General features: G+C 39.0%; 1 protein-coding gene across 4 annotated transcripts in view; it reads left to right on the forward strand.

The window, feature by feature from the left end:
- Positions 1 to 1,230: 1,230 nt before the first annotated feature.
- The window catches only part of LOC135098308 (uncharacterized), a 69,327-nt gene continuing 46,386 nt past the window's right edge, over positions 1,231 to 24,171 (forward strand). For 3 of the 4 annotated variants that reach the window (XM_064000599.1, XM_064000616.1, XM_064000609.1), the window contains exons 1-3: positions 1,231 to 1,368; positions 20,973 to 21,130; positions 21,209 to 21,364. In XM_064000599.1, coding sequence (XP_063856669.1) covers positions 21,096 to 21,130; positions 21,209 to 21,364 — 191 coding nt within the window. In that variant the 5' untranslated portion in view covers positions 1,231 to 1,368; positions 20,973 to 21,095. The remainder of the gene's footprint in view (positions 1,369 to 20,972; positions 21,131 to 21,208; positions 21,365 to 24,171) is intronic. The other variant, XR_010266816.1, reaches the window with a different exon arrangement.

Below are 24,171 nucleotides of genomic sequence, written 5' to 3' on the forward strand. Positions count from 1 at the left end.
AACCATCGAAGTTTATGAGTGTCTTGCCTAGCAGTATTTTCCATTGCTCTTGGTCTTGATGTACTACACGTGCCTTATATATATTCCGGAGAGTTGTGTTTTTGCCATCTAAGAAGAGGGAGAGCGCCTCAGGCAGGACATTAAAGTGTACTGAAGGAGAGGTACTACGCCGGGATCGCTGGGGCGTGAACACATGCGAGGAATATTACTGGTGCCTCACACGTGGAAGGGACGAAAGTCCGGAGATTCTTTACTCATGTTGAATGTATATCTGCACAATCTTCTTAATTTCCTGTAGAAGTTGCTTAGTGTATTTTTTGCTTTAAAAACAATGAATATACCAGTTGCATAGCACGTTGTATCTTGCTACTTTCTACCACTATATTCACATGAACTGGCCTTTTGATCTTTTTATCTGCATGCCTTCCTTCCTCCTGCGGCCTCTCTGCACAAGAATTTCTACTTTCTTTCCCATATTCTGTCTCTCTAATGCAAGAATGAACCAGTATTTTCAGTCCTTCATCCTTTTCTCTGGTGAACTCTGGAAATCCCTGCCTGCTTCTGTATTTCCTCCTTTCTATGACTTAAACTCATTCAAGAAGGTGGTTTCAAGGCACATACCTTATGATTTTAAATGATGCTTTTTACCTTTCTTTTGCAGTCATGCTTACAGCTCTGTCAATTCCAGGTATTGCTTCGCCGTTTTTTTCAGTGTTCTTATAAGTTGTTTTTCGTTTTTTCAGTGTTTTCATAATTAAGTTGTTTTCTAATATCTATAACAACTTCGGAGAGAGAGAGAGAGAGAGAGAGAGAGAGAGAGAGAGAGAGAGAGAGAGAGAATGTTGGTATTAGTGGTAAGTGATCAGGGGACAGTACAATATTTCACTTGCTTTATAAATATCAAGAAGTGTTTCATCACTTCATGTTGGTTAAAAATAACGGTGTGGCAAAATATCGACGACTATATCGAAATTTTTCCCGTGATAAATTTCAAATCTACCTGCCACTGCAGTTCTTGTACAGCATTCCACGTCATAAACTTTGTAATAATACGTAGGTAAACGGTGAGATGGGTATGCTGTACTTCATCACTTCAATATGGACATCACTGTACTGCAGTCAAGTCCCACTCAAGTGCTTCATTAATTGGTTTAATTGGATTTAGAGACGAAGTATGTAACGAGCAGTTAAAGAGCTTAGCAGCCACCACACCATCGGTCATGTTGGCAGCGCTGACAGAGAAGCGGTGTCCTGCAGCCAGTCCGGAGCTAGCAGGCCTGGTGTTTGCTTTGTTGTGGTGACCAATAACTTTTTTTTTTCTTCCTGTTTCTCGTATGGCGGTCTGACGTGAAGGAGGCGAGGCGACAGGTGAGTCCCGGGCTGTTCACATTCACTAACATGATAACCAGTGTGAAACTTTCAGAGGAAACTATTCGTACTTCTTTCCTATCTCTTGGCCGCCATCAGAAACTCCATCTTCTACCATCCCCTCTCCCTCTGTCTCCCACTACAGTTTTACCACGTACCATAGCAGCCCCCCATCATCACCCATAAATCATCATCATCATCATGCTAATATCAGTTTAATAATATCAAAGTAGCCAATTATACTACTACTACTACTACTACTGCTGTTTTACTACTACTACTTGTTTCACTACTACTATTGCTACTATTAATACTACTTGTTTTACTACTACTACTACTATTACTACTACTGTTACTGCTACTACTACCACCACTACCACCACTTGTTTTACTACTACTTGTTTCACTTGTACTATTGCTGCTACTAATACTACTTGTTTTACTACTACTACTACTACTACTACTTGTTTTACTACTACTATTACTTCTTGTTTTCTACTACTACTGCTACTACTAGTTTTACTACTACTACTTCTTGTTTTACTACTACTACTACTACTTGTTTTACTACTACTACTACTTGTTTTACTACTACTACTACTACTACTACTACTACTACTACTACTACTACTACTACTACTACTTGTATCACTACTACTATTACTTCTTGTTTTACTACTACTACTACTACTAGTTTTACTACTACTTTTATCTTTATCATCATTCACTACACACACACACACACACACACTACTACTACTACTACTACTGCTACTACTACGACTACTACTACTGCTACTACTACGACTACTACTACTACTACTACTACTACTACTACTACTACTACTACTACTACTACTACTACTACTACTACTACTACTACTACTGCTATTACAACTTCTACTACTACTACTTGTTTTACTACTACTACTACAACTACTACTACTACTACTACTGGTGCTACTGCTGCTGCTGCTGCTGCTGCTGCTGCTACTTACTACTGCTACTACTACTACTACTACTACTACTACTACTACTACTACTACTACTACTACTACTAGAACTACTACTACTACTACTACTACTACTACTACTACTACTACTAATAATAATAATAATAATAATAATAATAATAATAATAATAATAGTAATACTATTACTACTACCAACACTGCTACAACAACTACATTTTACTGCTAATATTACTATTATTACTATTACTACGAATAATAATTACTACTACTAATACCACTACTACTACTAATACCACTCCTACTACTAATGCTACTGTTACTAATACCATGGCGCTGTCGCGCTTTCGGACTCGTATTTCTTCTCGGTCAATATTCGATACCAAAACACATTCTACACGTATCCAAGATTTCTCCTTTCAACGTGTAATATTATCCTAATATTTTATCTGTACTAAATTACAAGTTTCAAGCTCTACTTACAGAAACTGTGATGGGCGGCTTGCCCCGTCTTGACCCCCTGTGGCCTGACAGATCTGTCCCGCTTCTCTCTGTCTGTCTTCTCCCTCTCTTACATGACATGATATACCCTCTGTTATAGTGACTTTTGCCCCGAAAATGTCGTCATTCTCATTAGGTTTATTTTACAACATATATAAATATCAAAATATCCCTATGACATTTTCTGGCGCCCTGTACATGAGGCCCACCCTCATAGGTGCGACAGATCGTACCTTCGCCAATCATGAGCAAGGAGGAGGAGTTTTGACATATGTTGTGGCTGCGGTCCAGCTTTACAATGTCATTAGCTGTGTGGTATCATTCTGGTTTCCTTGTCTATTAATCTCGTGATAGCTACATGGATGTTTCTTCTGCTGCTGTCTTGCAACCGTGACAGTGCACACAAGAGACGCTTCCCAACGCGCAGTTTCTACCGTGTGTGTGTGTGTGTGTGTGTGTGTGTGTGTGTGTATGATCAGACGGCAGCGTCATCATTAATAATGAAGAGGCAACAAAATATTTCCGCTTAAGATAAACACGCAGATCATTTTGTTAATGAAGGGAAAGTGGAATGGCAGAACAAAACGAAATAATTACTGATTGCAAAAGCAATAAACAAACAATAAAAGTCTGTTTGGCTCACTCACCAAAATTTCTTTATTTTATTTGTTCATATATTTCTGAGGATGTTCTGGGAATATTTCTGCAATTTCCCCTCAACATTTACTTAATGGTTCTGTCTTTGTATGTGGTGAGTGAAACTTGTATACTATATGGCTGGCTAATTCTCCTTTTTATTAGTAAACAAATCATAATTGCTAATCATTCGTGTCATCTGGAATACATTGGTCTCAACTCACTTAGACTCCAAGCTCGAGTTGCTATGGCAACAAATACCATATAAGGGCGCCCTCACACATAAATCGCGGCGGCACTCGCCACGTGTGTCAGTCTTAGCATTATGAAACCGCCCATCATCTAGACGATAGGAAGGGAAATCTTTGAGACGGCCCAGTTTGTCACACGGTAAAGGAAACGCACGGCAGCAAGTGCTTGCCTCCGTACACTGCCATTGACCGCCACCATGTAGGAACAAATCGGTGTGAGCAGGGTCTTGTCTTGTGATACCCGCCGTATCTTGTTGTCCTTGGTAATCTATTCCTGTCTCTTCTATCAGTTTGTGACAGCTTCTTGTAGTATTCTTGTAATTGTTTTCATATTTCTATTCTTCCTCCTTCATTTCTTCTATTCTTCTTGTTGTCACATGTTCTTGCTTCTTTTATATTTCGTTTCTTCTTAGTTTTCGTTTAAAAGGCGACGGAGAAAGTAACTGCGCATTCTACCCAATAAGGCGAAGTCGTGGTTTGGAAATCAGTACCTGTTCATTCCCTACACTTTTGATACACCTTAATTTTTAGTGTAAGTATAAACATCACTATAAACATCATTGTTGATAATATTTGGCTAACCGCTCAATAAACTATAGTGTTTCCTTAGCTTCCTAGATAAAAAAAATAAATAAATATTAGCGTGTTTAAAGAAGGTTAATTTGTCACCACATAAGTAGAGCTTTGACATGACCTATAATAGTTCCTTTATAAAAATTCAAAGTTGTTAGTCACAAAAGGGGATGCAATCCACCCAAAACAAACATACCAATATGTGTTTTTTTTTTCTGTAAACAGATAAATTAAGTTTCGCAACTTCCAAATCGATATCTTATGATATTGGATGTAAAACATTTTGGTGTTATGTTACTTGCGAACTGCCGCTGTGTGTGTGTGTGTGTGTTTGTGTGTTTGTGAGAGAGAGAGAGAGAGAGAGAGAGAGAGAGAGAGAGAGTGGAGTTGGCATTGGCAGTTAACTGTTTTATGTTTCTTGAATTTTAAGCAAACTTTTTTTTATTACAGAGCAGATATATTTATGTTAACTTTAACCACAACTCATCGCAAGTAGCTGCTGACAAACCCCCTCTATACTGTGGGCGTTAAATCCCACGCACAAAATAAACACATATTTTCTAGTTTAGATGTCATAAATAGGATTCATATTCCTCGCTCCGTGTGTTCAATGGTGCTGCTTGTGAGGCATTCTGTCGTTTCGTAACTATCGAACAACTGTCGAAGGGGGAGAACTAATCTAAAGGGCAACCCGGCGGCCTCACAGCTGCCATGTTGGCAGCCCTGACGGAGCAGCCGCGACCTGCTACCAGACATGTCGAAACGGCTCGGTGTTTACTTACTTGTGGTGACATTCTCTCTCTCTCTCTCTCTCTCTCTCTCTCTCTCTCTCTCTCTCTCTCTCTCTCTCTCTCTCTCTGAAGGCGGCGTGGGTGTTGTGAAGGGGCTCTCTCTCTCTCTCTCTCTCTCTCTCTCTCTCTCTCTCTCTCTCTCTCTCTCTCTGAAGGCGGCGTGGGTGTTGTGAAGGGGTCATAGTGACACATGAGACCCAGTCAGTTTTCCTTCATTAAGAGGGATAATGGGTATAGCCTTGAGAATTACAGCAAATGTTACATTTGCCTTTACCTGTTTCGCCAATATCATTAATTTCACCACCACCACCACCACCAACACAATCTCTTACCTCTTCCACCACCTTTCACTTCATTTACCACCACCAGCATCACCTCGTACCACCTCCACCACCTTCCACTTCATTTACCACCACTACGATCACACAAACGGACGAACAACACTAGCTTCTGCCAATATCACCACGAGGTCAGGCAGGCAGGCAAACATGATCCAGGATCACAAACTGATAGTGAAATACAATATTCCATTCAACCATTCCTGAAATATGAGTATCTAAAGTTGTTTAAAGGGCGTTATTTTATTTATTTATTCATTTATGTATTTATTTAGGTAGTAGCTGCACTGCCTAAGATCAAGATGCTTTTCATTCCAGTTAATACTGTGGTGGAGATGATAAAATTAAACCTTCATTATCGTCGAAGTTCCCCACAAAGTGTGTTTACAACATGTCCTTGGTGGCCGAGGGATGACGTTCCCAACATCATTATACTGTAATATTACTTGCACTTCCATTTATGTGTGTGTGTGTGTGTGTGTGTGTGTGTGTGTCTTTGTAAATGTATATATAATTTTTTCACTGGCTCGTTTTATAAACTGAAAACACTAAATATGAAATGAACAGTCGCATTGGCTAATACATGGTTCAGACGTTTAGGGAAAGATGCAGTTCGCTGATATAACTTCAGGCGGAAGGAGTTTCAGGTTATCCTTAATCACTGATATACCAAGTTTCCAGCAGAGGAGGCGGTTTTCCTTTTCCTTGCATTCGGCGTTTAATTACCGGACAGCAATTTTATATACGACTGAGATTGTTCAACTCTGAGCCAGTCTTCCAAGAATTCAATCCGACTCCAAGTCAGTGCATCACCACTGTAGGCGGCATGAGCTGGAGCACCGCTATGCAGACGTCAAAATATTCTGGCAATTGGTCACATGATAACCCAAAATGGCTTTAATTAATGGTTTAATTTTGGGTGAATGCAACTTAATTTTGCCTATATATGGCACTCCCAAACTCTCACATACCATAATGTTTTGGGATATGAAATGATATCGTTTACAAACTTTGTCACTGACTGCTGATACGAGCGTCCATTTTGATTCCCACACATAACAAATGTTTCCTCATCACTCCACAACACTCCCTTCCACTTTTCGGAATTCCGCTGAAAGAAAAAAGTTGCAAAGAAGCGATCCGATTTTTAATCGTTTTTAAGCAAAGGTTTCTTTCTTGGTCGACAACAAAGAAATTTTAAGTCTTACCGCAGACTCCACCATTCCCCAAAAGACAGAAGGTTGTTCTCTTTCAGGTGACTTGCAGTGATGCGGGGATTTGCATAAATCTTTCGTCTCGGTGATGCTGTGCCTTTGGTAACGTTTATAAGTGGGCGTTGCTTTGTGACAACGTGGCGCTCTACTCACTTTGATACAGGATATCCACGGCTGCTCACTCATGCCGACTTTTGTAATGTTATTTTCTTTTTTTTTTTTTTTACAGCTTTGTACAGAGACGCTTTGGTAGCGCTGCCATAATTACAGCGAGTCGTACTGCCTTAGTCGGTAGGTAAAGTGAATATAACGCGACGCACGCAGTGTAAAATCCATACAGACACTCGTCGTTATGTACTGTATATTGCCTTAATAAAACATAGAAAATTATCCTATAATATCCCGCTGGCAACGACAGTCAGGCGCTCTGCCGGCAATCTCACCACTCTGCCAGAAACACAATTGTTTCAACTGTCGTGTAATTATTATTTACTGGATGAGCTCGTGTAGTGAGGTAACATTATGTGTACTCTTATTGCTGGCGCCGACTATATCCGCCACTACGTTAAATGTATATGAAACACACACACACACACACACACACACACACACACACACACACACACACACACACACACACACACACACACACACACACACACACACACACACACGAGAAGGGAGTATGAATAGCGTAGTGAAGACTAGGTTCATGTGATGCACTCTGATCGCACATCATCGGTTTCTCTTCACCTTAGTGGTTGAAAACATTTCCTTAATCTTGCAATGTGATGAGCACATTCAGTAATATATCATGACGCTAGTTAGTGAGCAAGCATCACGCGGTTGTCAATCGAGTGGATAATGTTGCGTGACAGCTAATAATTTATCAACTGATCTGTCATGCCAGAGTGAGGAAATTAGTATTCAGAACACTTTTTTTATTCGTTATGATGGTGGTGGCAATGATTGTGACAGCTGTAGTGGCAGTTTTGTGATACTGATATACGTGACCTTGTAACTATTAGGTAGACAGACTAAGGCTGGGGAAATAAAGAGTTCCAGAATAAGAATAATGAACGTGATAAAGAAAATCAAGTAGAAAATGGTAGATGTCGGATAGTCCGTCTTACTGTTTTTTTTAATATGGCTCTCACTCATACCTGTGGGTGTAGTTGTAAAAGATATAGGGAGCGATGTAAGAAGCGAGTGAAGTATTTGACTGGCACGGTACTAAGAAAAATGTAAAAAAAAAAAGTTATACATGGCTAGAAAAAAAAAAAGCAAAGGAATAATCAATGGAAGATATGCCATAAAATTTGTACTAGGAAAAATGGCATATGATAAATTGGTTTAGTGCCGTTCTGTATGTGTCATTATTCTGTGCCTTTTTTTTACTCTAATGCTCTCTCTCTCTCTCTCTCTCTCTCTCTCTCTCTCTCTCTCTCTCTCTCTCTCTCTCTCTCTCTCTCTCTCTCTCTCTCTCTCTCTCTCTCTCTCTCTCTCTCTCTCTCTCCTATCAAGCGATACAAATATTTTCATCTCTTTATCTCTTTTGGTTACACTGACAGGCATTGCCTACCTTGCGTCTGGTGAGAAAGAATCTCTTTTGGTGCTGCACCGTTGCAATAACATTACTGGAAGCAAATGTTGATGTGGAATGACGGTCTATTTCAGAAGCGTCTAGACACTCCAAGAAGTTTTTAGATAATTCACAAAGAACGTGTATAATAAAAACAGGGTTCAGTATTTTTTTTTTTTTTTGTAATTATTATCGCCACTTAGCTTCATGAAAGATGAATTAAAGCTGGATAAATTGCAGTTGTTCAGACTGTATTTAATTTTCATTGTTTTTTGCTGCACCTTTCCTTCATCACTAACGACTCTGAGATATTTCTTCTTGTTCTCCAGCCACCTCCAAACATTGTACTGGCTAGAAAATGCAAAATATATTCTTTTTATCCTCTTCTTTCTTGTGGATGCTTATAAAGACTCCATGGGTTGCTTTTAGTCCTGTAAATTGTTCCTTGTCGCAGTGAAACGGTTAACTCTGATTAAAGGCAAAGGAAATTAATGTTACGAAATTCATCAAAGTATGATATGTGATTGACCTGCAGAATCTGGGCTCTGTGGTTTTGCTCACCTCCAGTCAATAAACAACATGCTTAATCTCTATGAAGGATATGAATATAATGGAATCGGTTAGTATTTTTCCTCTTTCAGACACAAATTTCCTTTAGAGTCACAACATTATTCCTTCATTTTCATCATCCTCATTTTTTTTTCAACTTCTTGTCATTAATATTATTTACATTCACGGTTATCACAGCATTCTCTGTATTTAAACACCAGCTGGTCGCATTCCTAAGCAAAGCAGAATATTGAGAGGCAGAGGCTAAGGACTGAAATGCACGTAGGAGGAGGTGAGGCGTAGGCGTTGGCATCATTGCTCATGGGAGGAGATACGTAATTGGCTCCCTGAGAGGTTAATGAGCATCTCTGAAGCAATGATATATGGTCAGGATATAATGGGAAGGTGTCAGGAGAGGAGCACTGGAAATTGTGTGTCACATCAAGGTGAGAATGTGTAGAAGCAACTCAAGGTCACGGGCTCTAGTGCAGTAATTTTGTCATTTTAGAACCCAAGAACATGGTAACACTTGCTAATTGGCCAACGTATTTCAGTGTTGTTTTAAGGCGTGCGGCTAAATGACTTAACATTTCCAGTAGAGTAGAAAAGTAATGGTTTTGGTAGAAAAACACACATTTTGAACGACGGAAATAAGTGTCAGTTAGCGGCTGAGAGCATCGTCATAATGGCAGTGCTTGTATACTCGTATTCGCGTGTACCTAAGTGGCAAAAAGTTACTGCACTATCTCCGCGACATTCCGAGTACGGGAAATACTTGCGGTGTCATAGTTCCAGTGAGTTCTAACAGACAACACTGCACTTTAACGCTTCAGGTTGTGTTGTAGGGGTGATGCTCGCTGCGGTGTTGTTGTTGGTTAGGCGAAATTAGTAGTATTATTGTGTCCTCTCATGGCATTTTGTGATGGTGGTGACAATAGTGGTGTGACTTATTTGAGAACTGGTGATTCTAGTGATGGATTCTGCAAAATAGCTTGTAGGACGTGTTGAATGCAAGACTGTTGAGGTGACTGGTGATGGTGTTTGGTGGAGGAAAGTCTACTGTGATATCCTTGTTTTCTTACACTTAGTTGTTTGCAAAAATAGGAACATCAGTTTTTATGGCTATGACTGCTTTACTTGACATCGAAGTCAAACAAAATCACATTCGAGAAAAAAAAATCTCGATTTTGAAGAGAGAAGACTCCGAGATTTCCAAAAGTTACCGTCAATTTAACTCTCCAGGTGCTTTCGACACTCGTCACTTGAGAGAATCTTAATGGGCCAATTAAAATGATAATAGATTATCAAAAGCCTTAATAATGAAAAGGCTCTCGAATTTCTCTCGGTGTAGTTCCTTGAATCTACGTTTGTATATGTTCTGGAGCGGGAGTTTCAGAATAAACTCTCTCTCTCTCTCTCTCTCTCTCTCTCTCTCTCTCTCTCTCTCTCTCTCTCTCTCTCTCTCTCTCTCTCTCTCTCTCTCTCTCTCTCTCTCTCTCTCTCTCTCTCTCTCTCTCTCTCTCTCTCTCTCTCTCTCTCTCTCTCTCTGTTTACGGCACGGAACTCTGACAAGAACATGCACACGGATGCACCAAATAATTCCTAACGAACAATACAGTTATGAACAGCAACAGCCTCTCAGCTGCACGTGTGCTGTGACGCAACACTCATTTTGAAGATAACTCGTTTGTATACTCCTCAAAGCGAACACCCGGTACAGCTTTGTCTGCTTTTTATTTTCCCCCTCTCTCTGATGTAACGAAGATCCCAAGTGTGAGCAGCATCTATGGCTTATTTTCCTTTTTTGTGTATTTTTCTTTGTTTCTCAACTATACAGTACTTGCTCGATTGTCCCATCTCGGTTGACCTGCTTGCGTGATACTTGTTCCTGTGTGGGAGCCAAGATGCAGCTTTGTGTCTATTTGTGATGCTGGGATGTGCCATTACTCCACACAGGAAGTGCTTCTCCCAGTGGTGAGGGCACGTTGGCCTTCTTACTCACCTCTATGAACTCTCTTGTCCTCCATAACACTCAGTGACGATATCTTGCTTTTATGTTACCTTATATATTTTTCTTCTTTTTATTTTCTTATTTCAGATTAGTATCCTTTATCACGGGGGCCGTTATATTAACCCTTTGTTGTGGTGCACTGAAATTTTATCTGTCTGGATGTCCGTCTGTTGTCTGTTTCTCTCTCTCTCTCTCTCTCTCTCTCTCTCTCTCTCTCTCTCTCTCTCTCTCTCTCTCTCTCTCTCTCTCTCTCTCTCTCTCTCTCGCTCGCTCTCTAATTTTCTTAGGTTATAATATACTTTATTATTATAATTTGCTTTATTGCAGTCGTCTAATACTGATGTGGTTTATTACAGGAGAGATAGAGAGATATGGCCTTGGCTTTACAGATGACTAGAGGTACAAAGATACAAAGAATAATTATGAAATATACGAGATGTGACTGAAGCTTTCAAATTTATTCATTAGAGAGGCGAAGGTAAAGATAAATAGATTTCATGCAACATAGGTCCTTAGGGTCAGCAATCAGGTTAAGGCAAAAATTTATTTATTCAAGTAGGAGTATAGCGAATTTAGATCAGAAAGGGGATAAGAAGAAATTGTTTTTTTAAATAATGGTAAACAGTTGAAATATATTCTATAGGGTTGTATAAAATAAGATTAGATGAATAAGATTAGATAAGTTTATAGATAGACATGATAGGTGTATGTATGTATGTACGTGTATGTATGTAACGTACAGCGAGTGCTTCTTATAGGCCTACTGGGTTCTTGTAGCTTCTCTTATATTACTGTGTTATTTGTGGTCAGATTTGTTGTCTCTGTGTCTCTGAATCAGTTACCAAACATATTTTTAATAACAGTAAATAATGATGATAAATCCAATAATGACTCAGTGAAAATGTAATAATAATGATGATGATGCTAATGATTAAAGATTATCATATAACCATTACTACTACCGCTTTTGCTGCTGTTACTACTACTACTACTACTACTACTACTACTACTACTGCTACTACTATTACTACTGCTACTACGGCTACTATAGCCACGACTACTACTACCACTTCTGGTACTACTGCTACTACTACCACTACTACTGTTCATAATAATAATAATAATAATAATAATAATAATAATAATAATAATAATAATAGTTGTAATAATAGTTGTAATAATAATAATAATAATAATAATAATAATAATAATAATATAATAATAATAATAATAATAATATAAAATAATGAGTAAAGTTGAATTAGAAATGCGAGATGGCAAACTAATCCCGTCCGTTTCACAACACGCAAGGAACACAAACAAACCAACTCCTCCTCTATTGAAATACTAATCTAACCTTCACCCTCGTTTAATTTTCTCCTCATTCATTGCTTTTGCCCACAGAAGGATCATTAGGAGTGAGTATATTCATTAACCGAGGTACAGCAAAGGCATCATTCGTAATGGTCCAAAGTCACAGGCTTTTCTTAATAGACTTCCTAATGGCCAGTCGCTTGATTATACTGTCTGAATTAATGAGGGATGCACGTTAAGAGAAATATATATAGTGACTTGTACTCTGTTATATTAGTGAGCTGCAGTGAAAGATACAGTATTAAGTGTAGTGTTCATGGAGTACAGCTGCTTCTAGTCGTCCCGTCTGGTACTTTGGGCGTGAAATGTTGAGTAACAGGGAAGGAAGGGGAAGAGGATGAGAGGCAGGGAATAGTGTTGCGCGAATCCCTGCTGTGCCTCATATCCATAGTGACCTGCACTCGCTGTCATGAATATTGGCTAACGTGACTACGCCAGGTGTATTTGAGGGTGGGTCTATGATTTTTTTATTTTTTTTATTTTAGAGAGAGAGAGAGAGAGAGAGAGAGAGAGAGAGAGAGAGAGGGAGAGAGAGAGAGAGAGAGAGAACCATTCGTTTTTAAAGTAATTTATTGTTTGTGGAAAGAGAAGGTATTCTTTACACAGTTTAAACTAACAAATAAAAAAAAAAAAAAGCGAAAAAAAAATCGGTACAGGAAAAGAGTTTAGTTTGTCGACACGATCCATGCACTTACATCATACACGGAATGTCTTATTTTGTTATTTTATCCTTGAAGATGTGGGCAGCAGATTTTTATTTAAGACAGGCGATGTGTGTTCATATTATCCAGGAAGTTGTTACTGGTAGCTACAGAGATTTTATAATATACAAGCACCTGCCTTCAAGATTTGTATAAATTACGCAACTGAATATAAATGTTGAATTTGTCCCTACATTGTTCCAGATATAAGAGAGACAAATGAAGAGCTTGTACTTTTCAAGGAGGAATATGTGTGTTTTGTTTCTCCATCTTCATGTATCAAAGCTAAACGATGAATTGTGTCAATGTGTTTTGCATTTTTTTTACATGTTCTCTTGTTAAATTTTTTTTTAATTATAATTAAACTATTTATATAAATAAAATAAAAAGTTATGCATGCACAACTATTGTAATATTTTTTTGCATGCATTCGCTGACAATATAAATGAGCGCGTTGAAATTACGTAACTCCTGAAATGTTATTATCACCGCTGGCAGTGCAGTGTTGTGTAATGTGGACACGGAGGCACCGGAGCTTGCACGCATGAGACGACACCAGGCATATACACTTAAAGAGAGACAAGACCTGCATATATAATGAGAAACGTCGATGGCACCAGGAAATGACAGGATATTATAGGTGTGCACGGATGAGGAAGGGACGAAGCTTGCATGTGTAATGAGGGACGTCCTGCATTTCCATATATGCGTAATGAGAAACTACGCTTGCACTAAATGAACTAAGTTTGCATGCAGCGTGAGAGTTCATGCTCACTAGACCCCCGCAAGATGCAATGCATGTGTCACTGCAGCGATGCCTTGAGATCTCAGTGGTCCCTGAAGCCTCTGTGATCTGGAGTGATGCCATTATGTGCTTACTCCTCACGTGATCGCTCTAGAAAACAACTTAAATAGCCAAACAATATATATCGGATTGTGTGCGTCGTTACTTATTAATTCTGTTAATTGGTGTTGTTTCTATGCATTTTTATTCCATTTAGTTTGATTCTTTATCGGTGTCAAGCACAGTATTCAGCTACACCAAGCATGAGAATAATAATGAAAAAAAAAAAAGAGTATAATGAAAGTCAAAGGAAATGCATCATTAATATTGGCCGTACTCGTGTTACAATGTCCATACGTAATAAAGCAGTTCACGCACTTCATTGTCAGCTAACGCACAATCTGGCTGCCCATTAGAAACACACAAAAGTTCCGTCATTATAGAAATCTGCAGACTTTGACCATCTGCCAATCGACGTATTTTACCTGAAATATAATTTCTACTGTATTCGAATATGTCATAACGTTTGTTTAAGAAAAAAAAATCGTGTCTAGAATTTACGCTGGGCAGCATTTGTGGAGAATTTGAGATGAGGACGTTCCTAAAGAATTACGATATTTATTGTACAGGAAGTTTTAGACGCTAGTGATTTTTTTCTATTTGCGTATTTTTATTTATTTAATTATTGATATTTATTTTATTTTTTTATTATTTATTTATTTACTTATTTATTTGTTTGTTTTTAGTGCAGCAACAAGTCAAATGGCTCAGTCTCAACGGAAGATTTTCACATAATAATGAATATCTACAGAATATGAACAGAAAATGCCGTCCTGCACTGACCCAAAACAAATGCTTGGACATATAACGCATCGTATCTTATTCATCTTTGCATGACGGAACGGTATTTTGTACATTTTTGAGTTCAAAGGTAAGGTAAGCTTCTCTTAAGTGAATCCTGTCACTTTATCCATTACTCTCATCCACGGAATCACTCGCCTCTCCACTTTGCAACTAATCGTGCTATCTTTTTATCCTCCTTTGACACTGTGGCGACCTGGCAGAGAAGTTTGCCATTGTTACGAAGTTGTCAATCAAGGTTCCGGAAGTTGTCGATCTTGTTGTTTACATTGTGCCCAGTAAAAAAGTCTTGGCGCAACTTTCCTCCCGTCTCAATTTTCATTTTCCTTGTTGTTCACTCTCCTCTCTCTCTCTCTCTCTCTCTCTCTCTCTCTCTCTCTCTCTCTCTCTCTCTCTCTCTCTCTCTCTATCTCTCTCTCTCTCTCTCTCTCTCTCAGATACTACCGGATCTAGGTTAAAGAAATTAGGGCTGAGAAAATTGTATACTCCTTTATGAACATATGAGACAAACTATTAAATTACTATTAACCCACTTTGTCTTTGTTGATGGCACTCGAGAGGTACATTTAAGACACTATTATTCATGACAGAAACGTCCGTAATCATTTCTTACCTGAATTAATTTAAATTTAACATCAAAACCTGCAATTGTTTGATATCTGTATGAGAAAAATCAGAGTAAAAACGAAGAGGCACTGATAGTCAGTCTCGATTCACAGCTGGTAAGAGATCTGTTTACCAGGAAGTGAGCGTCGAGTGCTCTGGAGAAATAACCCCTTGAAGCAACATGTACAACCACGAATCTCCATGGAAACTCGCTTCTTGTCTCATTATTAGAAAGTGTCTTTCTATTTCAACGCCATCACCAGTATCAGCATGAGTGTTTACAGCGGGAAGTCTTTGTAGTTATTATTGATGTAGTATTTTAGCTCTCGTTCAAGTAGCGAGAGAATTTCTGGAGCGCTTGTAAACCAAATACCAGGTATCCATTCACAGGAGAGTTTTACGTAATCTGTAGAGAAGTGTACTTGTAGTGAGTGAGAGAGAGAGAGAGAGAGAGAGAGAGAGAGAGAGAGAGAGAGAGAGAGAGAGAGAGAGAGAGAGAGAGAGAGAGATGGTGGGGGGGTGAGAATGGCTTGACTCCAGCCTATCTTTTCTTCCTCCCCGTCAGTTCCAGCCACTTTGAGCATCATTATGGTAATATAATGCTTTCACAGCTGTGCAGAAACGGCGTGTATGTGCAGGATGGTGATAATTTTGGTTTTAGAGTGACGGGGAGGGGTGCTCCAAGAATCATGAACAATATGGTAAAAATAATGCTAATGGTCTGCTATTCAGTTACGATTCTGTTTCACTGTGCCACCTAAGTGCAGTTCTTTTGCTGATTTTTTTTTTTTGGTCTATTTCAACGTCAACCGTGAGTGAAGAAAGTAAAGCACGTAAAGTTCAACACAGCAGTTAGTTCACGCCCTCTTCTTCAGGAGATGTCAAGTCACAGCTCCTACCCCAGTAAAAAGAAGAAATTATGCAAAGTTTACCCGTGGGATTATCCCTTTTGAGTGTGATATAACAGCCAGTTAACCAGACCGTAAGGTGTAGACTCTAATTTATGAGTGTTTAAGTGAAAATAATGACGCAAAAAATCTATAAAGTGCGTCGGTGCCAAAGGTTATTAGGGATACTACGCTCTCTCTCTCTCTCTCTCTCTCTCTCTCTCTCTCTCTCTCTCTCTCTCTCTCTCTCTCTCTCTCTCTCTCTCTCTCTCTCTCTCTCTCTCTCTCTCTCTCTCTCTCGTGCCAAAGGTTATTAGAGATACTACGCTCTCTCTCTCTCTCTCTCTCTCTCTCTCTCTCTCTCTCTCTCTCTCTCTCTCTCTCTCTCTCTCTCTCTCTCTCTCTCTCTCTCTCTCACCAGAATAGTTGCATAACTATAATATCGTCAGTTCATACGAGTCATAAAACTCGCTTCAGTAAGTATCTAATGTAATCAAGCCAATTGTAAGCAGCACAAAATGAATCTCCGTGAGCGCCGCGTAGGTCGCAGCATTTAAAATTGACTTACTTGGTGGTGTGTTGACGTCCGGGATAATTTTAAAGTCAATTAGAAACTTTGCCCTTGATCAATGTGGATGCAGCGCCCCGCGACCTTTCATTATATTTTCCGTCACTCAGGTCGCTGCAGCAGGTAATGAAACAATATTTGGTACGATATTGTAAAGAGAAGATAGTTTGGTAATACATTGTTAAAAGAAGGAAGATTAGTAAAAATACTGTTGAAAGAAGATGGACTAGTATTTTTTTTTTTTTTTAATGGAACGATGATTTGTAAGATGTCATTAGAGATAGATTAATTGGTAAAATATTGTCAATGGAAGGTGAATTCGCAAGATATTATTGAGGGAAGATGGAGAAAACAGGGAAAGCACATCACTTTTTTTTTTTCACTTCATGATCTTTTGTGCTGGTAATTATGCTATAGTTGAGTTTTCGCTTTTATATATATATATATATATATATATATATATATATATATATATATATATATATATATATATATATATATATATATATATATATATATATATATATATATATATATACATACTCAGTAATAAGTGTACTAGTAGTAATAATTATGTTTTAAAAGCGTAAGAAACTAAATACAATGCCCAGGTTGACAGTTTTGTGGTGGTGATCATGGTACATACTGTGATGGTAGTGAGCAGTGTTCTGCCTTCAGAGAGAGAGAGAGAGAGAGAGAGAGAGAGAGAGACATAGAGACATAGACAGACAGACAGACAGACAGACAGACAGACAGACAGACAGACAGACAGACAGACAGACAGACACACACACACACACACACACACACACACACACACACACACACACACACACACACACACACACACACACACACACACAGATACATACAGACACAAACAGAAACAGACACAGACAGACAGACAGACAGACAGACAGACACAGACTGACAGAGACAGAGACAAATGATTATGTCAGTACACTGTGTTCCGTGATGCAAACCTTTGTGAAGAGACTTCAAAAAGCGACACGATTTGTGGAATCAAAAGCTTTTCGTCTCATCAACTCTTCTCTAACTGACTTGTCTTCAACCTCTCTCTCACCGCCGCCATGTTGCATATCTAGCTGTCTTCTACCGCTTTTTTCATGCTAACTGCTCTTCTGATCTTGCTAACTGCATGCCTCCCCTCCTCCCGCGGCCTCGCTGCACAAGACTTTCTTCTCTCTCCTCACCCCTATTCTGTCCACCTCTCTAACGCAAGAGTTAACCAGTATTCTCAATCATTCATCCCTTTCTCTTGTAAACCCTGGAACTCCCTGCCTGCTTCTGTATATTTCCACCTTCCTATGACTTGAATTCCTTCAAGAGGGAGGTTTCAAGACACTTGTTCATCAATTTTTGACTACTGCTTTGACCCTTTTATGGGACTGGCATTTCAGTGGGCATTTTTTTTTTTTTTGGGGGGGGCGGTTTTGTTGCCCTTGGCCAGTGTCCTTCCTACATAAAAAAAAAAAAAAAAAAAAAAAAATATATATATATATATATATATATATATATATATATATATATATATATATATATATATATATATATATATATATATATATATATATATATATATATATAAATGCATATCTTATACGTCTTTATTGCATATTTCCATATGCATTTGTATGTGCATTATTATCCTAAGCCTGGTTATGAGTTCTAGCCAGCGCACAGCTTCATCAACTTCGGGGGCTGTGCGGTTCTTGCGTTAAATTATATAACGTGTAAAATAATTAAGAAAATCCAGCAGCTTAATAAGTTTTATACGAATAAGGCAAAGGGTTGTTGGTATTTCCTTCCGGAAGTGAAAGGTGTCGCTGACAGCTTCCTTACTGAAATCAGAGAAAAACAATGGGCTTGAAAATTTGGAAATTTGGAAATGAAAAAGCATGGATTTGACTTCTGGAGACTTCTTAAGAATTTTAAAGTTTCTGTACTTATCTAGAAAGTTGTGTTTTCAGCAGTCAAATAATAATACGACTATGTGAAAGTCCAATAAAGGTTTTAGAAACGCGTACGGTTCTTGATTTATGTTTATGAAGGAGTTTGTGATATTTCCTGTTCAGTATTGTCCCGATAAGCTTGTTTGTGATCCAGTCTATACGTGTGATGAGGGAACACAGGATATGCATGCCACATTGCGAATTAGTTCACTAACAGAGCTTCCTCTGATAAAATTTTCAACGAGTCGATAACCTGCCCTTTCTCAACTACAAAAGTGTACCAATAAAAAAGGCATTTCACTGTAATTAATCCAAACTTCGAATTAACTATGGGACCATAACAAATTATAGATAAAAAGGTTCCCAAACACCATAGCACGCCACCACGAAGCAGAGATTAAATTTGAGGTTAAATCTCAACTGGTACAGGTAGGTTACTAATGTCATAATCCTTATTTTCATTGGATTCTATCTAAATTCTATTCTTAACTTAAGAGGTATTCTTAGACTAAGGCATCCCGTGATTTCTTTTTTTATTCGTGAAGGAAGCTGGATAAGAAAAAAAAATTTATTTTACCACTCAAAAAATTGTCCTGGAAATATCCCGATGCTTTTCTCTTGAAAACGGTCCGTGTATAAGGAAGGGGAAAGAAACAGGCAAGTTCCAGAGTTTACCAGTGAATGGTGTCTTACCAGTGAATGGTAACAGTGATTGGTTAAAGTTAAGGTAATGTTGAAACATTGCGATAAAGAGACCAGAACTCTCCATTCCCCCAATTTCACACCGAACACAATATAGTCTTACATTTTTTTTTGATGACACAGTTAACACAACCTTGTATAAGAAAAGCACATACATTACAAGTTTACTCTATTATGCATGTAATGGAATGTCAACTAGTGTGCACGGAAACCACTTGTTATTCACCCCTCGTGCTGCACCTTCTTTTTGGTAATAGTCTTGCCAAGATATGGCAATATTCTACTCGTGTGTGTGTGTGTGTGTGTGTGTGTGTGTGTGTGTGTGTGTGTGTGTGTGTGTGTGTGGTTTTGGGACAACACGCCGTCCTGCACATTGCACAGGGCAGAAGGAATGTGCTGCGGGTTTCCGAGTCTTGCGTTTGCCTTGTTTGTGTGACTGGTGTTATAGATGAAAACAAAAAATCAGACAAGGTGGAAGTCCGTCTGTCTATCTGTTTTTCCGTCTACTTTTATTTATCTTTCCGTTTGTCTTATTTATTTATCCTTCCGCTTTAAAATTTTCTCACCCCTTTTCTCTTTTTCTTTGCTAAAAGTTTTTCTTTCCCCTCTTATTAAATCATGCAAGGCCTCAACTAGTTCCAGGAAGGAAATCTGTCGGTATATATATTTCTCCCTTCAAGTAATTAATAATGTCAAATGTATATATATATCGAATTTTTGATAACTGCAGTTTTAATTTGTTGCAATCAAGCGTGCAAGATTTAATAAACAAATCATAAAATATCGCTGTGCCCATCAGTGAAATATATGAAGCAAGCCCTCCTCAGCCTTCATGCAATATCGTGCAGTTAACAGCGCAATGTATAATTTTGACAGATCCGTTTCAGGTGATGGCTACTGTTTGGTGTTCCAGCTGACAACACTTTCATTTTTCGATTAGCGCTGGATCATCTGCAATGGACCAAAGCTCGTCAATGGCCAGTGTTACCATCAGTTTCTCTCTCTCTCTCTCTCTCTCTCTCTCTCTCTCTCTCTCTCTCTCTCTCTCTCTCTCTCTCTCTCTCTGTGTGTGTGTGTGTGTGTGTGTGTGTGTGTGTGTGTGTGTGTGTGTGTGTGTGTGTGTGTGTGTGTGTGTGTGTGTGTGTGTGTGTGTGTGTGTGTGTGTGTGTGTGTTTATATTTCGACTAGATAAACTGTATAGCCATAAAACAGTGTCGTACTTTACATATAATACTTGTATCGACTCTTTCATTTGATTTGTTTCCCGAGAGCCCCTCCCCTAACCAGCCATATATTCTGCATGTGAAGCTCCCTTTGGCATGTTGGAATAAATTGTTCGTGATTGTGAGTCAAAGCAAAGTTTTTTTTTGACATGCAATAAAAAAATATATGTACATTCGTGTCCTCATTTCCTCTTTACGCTTCACATTCATCACAATTTTAAGCCCTAGACGATTTAATTTTTATTAGTGTAAGCCTCAGGACGTGGGGAGAGGCAGGAGACAAGATTACGCTGCCGCTGTGTGCGAGGGTGCTTGAGGCGGAAATGGGAAAAGTAAATTATTTAGTGTGAATTTCATATGTTAATCATTATCAAATACTTAGAGTTATTCTCAAGTAAGCATCATCATTTTTATCAGTACATTACAGTAATATCAGTAATCTTCACATTTTCTTTTCCTACAGAATGGTTTGGGGAGAATAATATGTACAACGCTGTTTTGTTTCCAGCTTATACAACAAAACTGGTCTTCCTGATGCAGTGAAAATGTACTCGATAAAGTGATATAGTGGAAAAGGAGATGTGGTGGAAATGTACCAGGTAAACTGACATGAAAGGGAGAACGATGGCACATGGTGAGACGAGTATGCCACAAGGATCTCAGGAGGTGAGTGAAGAACAGCTGGCAACAAGGGAGCAGGTGTGTCAGAATGGTTACAACCCCAACTGTTCCTTCTCTCCCCAGCCCTGTGTATCACGGTCCTCATGGCGCCACTGCCACTTCAACCGCCGCTGTGGCATACGTCATTGTTACCACTACCACTATCACCGCCTCTGCTGCAACCACCACCACCACCACCACTAACACCAACACCATTCCACTGTCATCTCAAAGAATAAGGTAAAGTAAACATTAAGTTATAGTAATTGTGATAGAATTAACGGTAATGGCTATTTAAATAAGTGTTAACATCATTATTATCACCATCACCCTCAGAATAAACTTGAGGAAACTTTGTATTCACACTGATGCTTTAAATTTGGTCTCTAGGCAGCAGAAAGTGTAGGCCAGAAGTGTGTGTGTGTGTGTGTGTGTGTGTGTGTGTGTGTGTGTGTGTGTGTGTGTGTGTGTGTGTGTGTGTGTGTATGTGGAGAGAGGATAGAGAGGATCACGGGTAAGCAAACACACACACACACACACACAAACTGCTCCATAGCCATGCACTCTAAATCCCTCCTGACGCACGCACCTCACGTCTCATCAATGCACCTGAGAAGATGAACCTCGGATACTCGTACTGGAAGTCATTGTTGTTCATTTTTTTATTCCGAAATGAGTGATGTTACAAACCTAAAAACCTAAAAACTGTCTTTTATCGTGTCTTTGTGTGTGTGAGATACGTAATATACTATTTTTACGTTTAATATCTTCATAATACTTGTGTATAACGTTCTATATTACGCTTCCACATCCTCTTAGGCCAAAACGCCATTAAGGAAGGAATTACACGGTTTATTTACTTTGGTAGGAAAAGAGGATTAGGCTCAGGATTACGGAGAAGAACACCGAGGAAGAGGCAGTCGGAAAGGAAGAAAAGTTAAGTAAAAAAGAGGAGGAGGAGAGGAGGAGAACGAGGACAAGGAGGAAGAGGAGGAGGAGGAGGAGAAAAAAGAAGAGAAAGAAAAAGGAACAGCGATAAAAACAGCAACAAAACAACAACAACAACAACAACAACAACAACAACAACAACAACAGGAACTAACTAGGACGAAAAAGAAAAAAAGAAAACATGAAAGGATAAAGGGAAAAATAAAAGGAGAAAAGAGGAGAGAAGAGAGAAATTAGTGGAGAGGAAAGAATTGGAAGAAGAAGAAGAAGAAGAAATTAAAGAAAAATACGAGCTCAAACAATAAGTGTAAATAAGAAGAGAAAGCGAAAAAGAAAGAAAAAAGGGGAAAAAAACTCAAGATACAAAGGCGAAAGGCGGAACTGGAAGAGACGCAGCAGGAGTAGAAGAAAATGCTGAATAAACAAATGGGCGAGAAGAGGAAGGGGGAAGACGACTGTGAAGGAAGGAGCAACCGGCATCTGAGGATGTAAAGAACTGAGAACCCCCTGACATACGTGGGTGGAGACTCAGACACTTCCTACTGCTCGTGCTTGGCTTGGGTGGACGAGTGGTGCAGGAAGTAGGACAGGCAAGATACGCCCAATTAGAGGAAGATAAGTGGTGGCGAAAGCAGAGTATTAAATGGGCAGGAAAGAGGAAAAAGTGAGAAGCGAAAAATTAAATGTCTAGATGGAAAAGGAAGAGAAGGAGGAAAAGGAAAAGGAAGAGGAGGTGGGAAAGGAGAAGCGAGAGTAGGAGGAAAAGGAGAGAAAAAGAGAGAAAGGAAGGAAGAGAAGGAGACAGAGAAGGAGAAAAGGAGAAAGAAGAAAAGAAAAAGAAAAAAAACGAAGCGAAGGAGGAAAAAGAAAAGGAAGAGGAGCAGGAAAAGGAGAAAGAAGAGGAGTAGGAAAAAAAGAAAGAAGAGAAGGAGAAAAAGAAGTAAGAGGAGGAGGGAAAAGAGAAGAAAGAGAAGGAGGAAAAGGAGAAGGAAGAGGAGGAGGAAAAGGAGAAGGAAAAGGAGGAAAAGGAGGAGGAAAAAGAGAAGGAAGAGAAGAAGCAAATGGAAAAAGAAAAGGAGGAGGATTGATTGATTGATTAATTGATGTTATGACGTCGTAACATCGTGGTCATATGGCGCAAAAGGAGGAGGAAGAGGATAAGGAAGAGGAAGAGGAAAAGGATGAGGAATAGGAGGAGATTGAGGGAAAGGAAGGAGTACATTATCTTCAGTAAGAAAAAAAAGTGGTTGTCTTTCCTTCCTTGAGTGTTTTGAATATTTACGATGGATTCTCTCTCTCTCTCTCTCTCTCTCTCTCTCTCTCTCTCTCTCTCTCTCTCTCTCTCTCTCTCTCTCTCTCTCGAGGTAGTATTTCTAAACGTGAAAACACACACAAGACCAAAAAGTTTTCCTGGCTCTTGGCGTGAGAGTGGTGTGTAGGAGGAGATTGAAGTCCGCCGCTTCCCTCACTTGCTACGTTACTCACTATTCCTGGGTGAGTGTTTTTGAGACGGATAGAACTTGTAGTGACTTGTAGTGACTCTTCGACTAACGCGTGTCACGAATATTCGCTTTAGCACCTCAAGTTTTGATAATGCTTATTTCAACTCAACTAGTACTTTTAAACTATATAATTTAACAACAACAACAACAACAACAACAACAACAACAACAACAACAACAACAACAACAACAACAACAACTACTACTACTACTACTACTACTACTACTACTACTACTACCGCCAGCACTACAACAAAAACAAGAGTACCACGTGTAGTCCTGATGGCATGTTGGAGCTTCCCTTATTTTCTTACGTTCTTCATACCAGCAAAGACAGTAGCGATTTTGGTAGCACTGTTTTGTATGTTGAAAGCATTCTTAAGGTCTGATTTATCATGAAAATGGTTCTCTTAATCTATTTATTATGTAATATTCTTTCTCTAATATAAAACTACACAGAGAGAGAGAGAGAGAGAGAGAGAGAGAGAGAGAGAGAGAGAGAGAGAGAGAGAGAGAGAGAGAGAGAGAGAGATACCAAGTCGAAGAGTCTTATCTGATGAACTAATGTTACCAAAACTTAAAACGGGATAAAAAACA

The sequence above is a fragment of the Scylla paramamosain genome, chromosome 4 (genome assembly GCF_035594125.1).
Source record: "Scylla paramamosain isolate STU-SP2022 chromosome 4, ASM3559412v1, whole genome shotgun sequence".
NCBI lineage: Eukaryota > Metazoa > Arthropoda > Malacostraca > Decapoda > Portunidae > Scylla > Scylla paramamosain.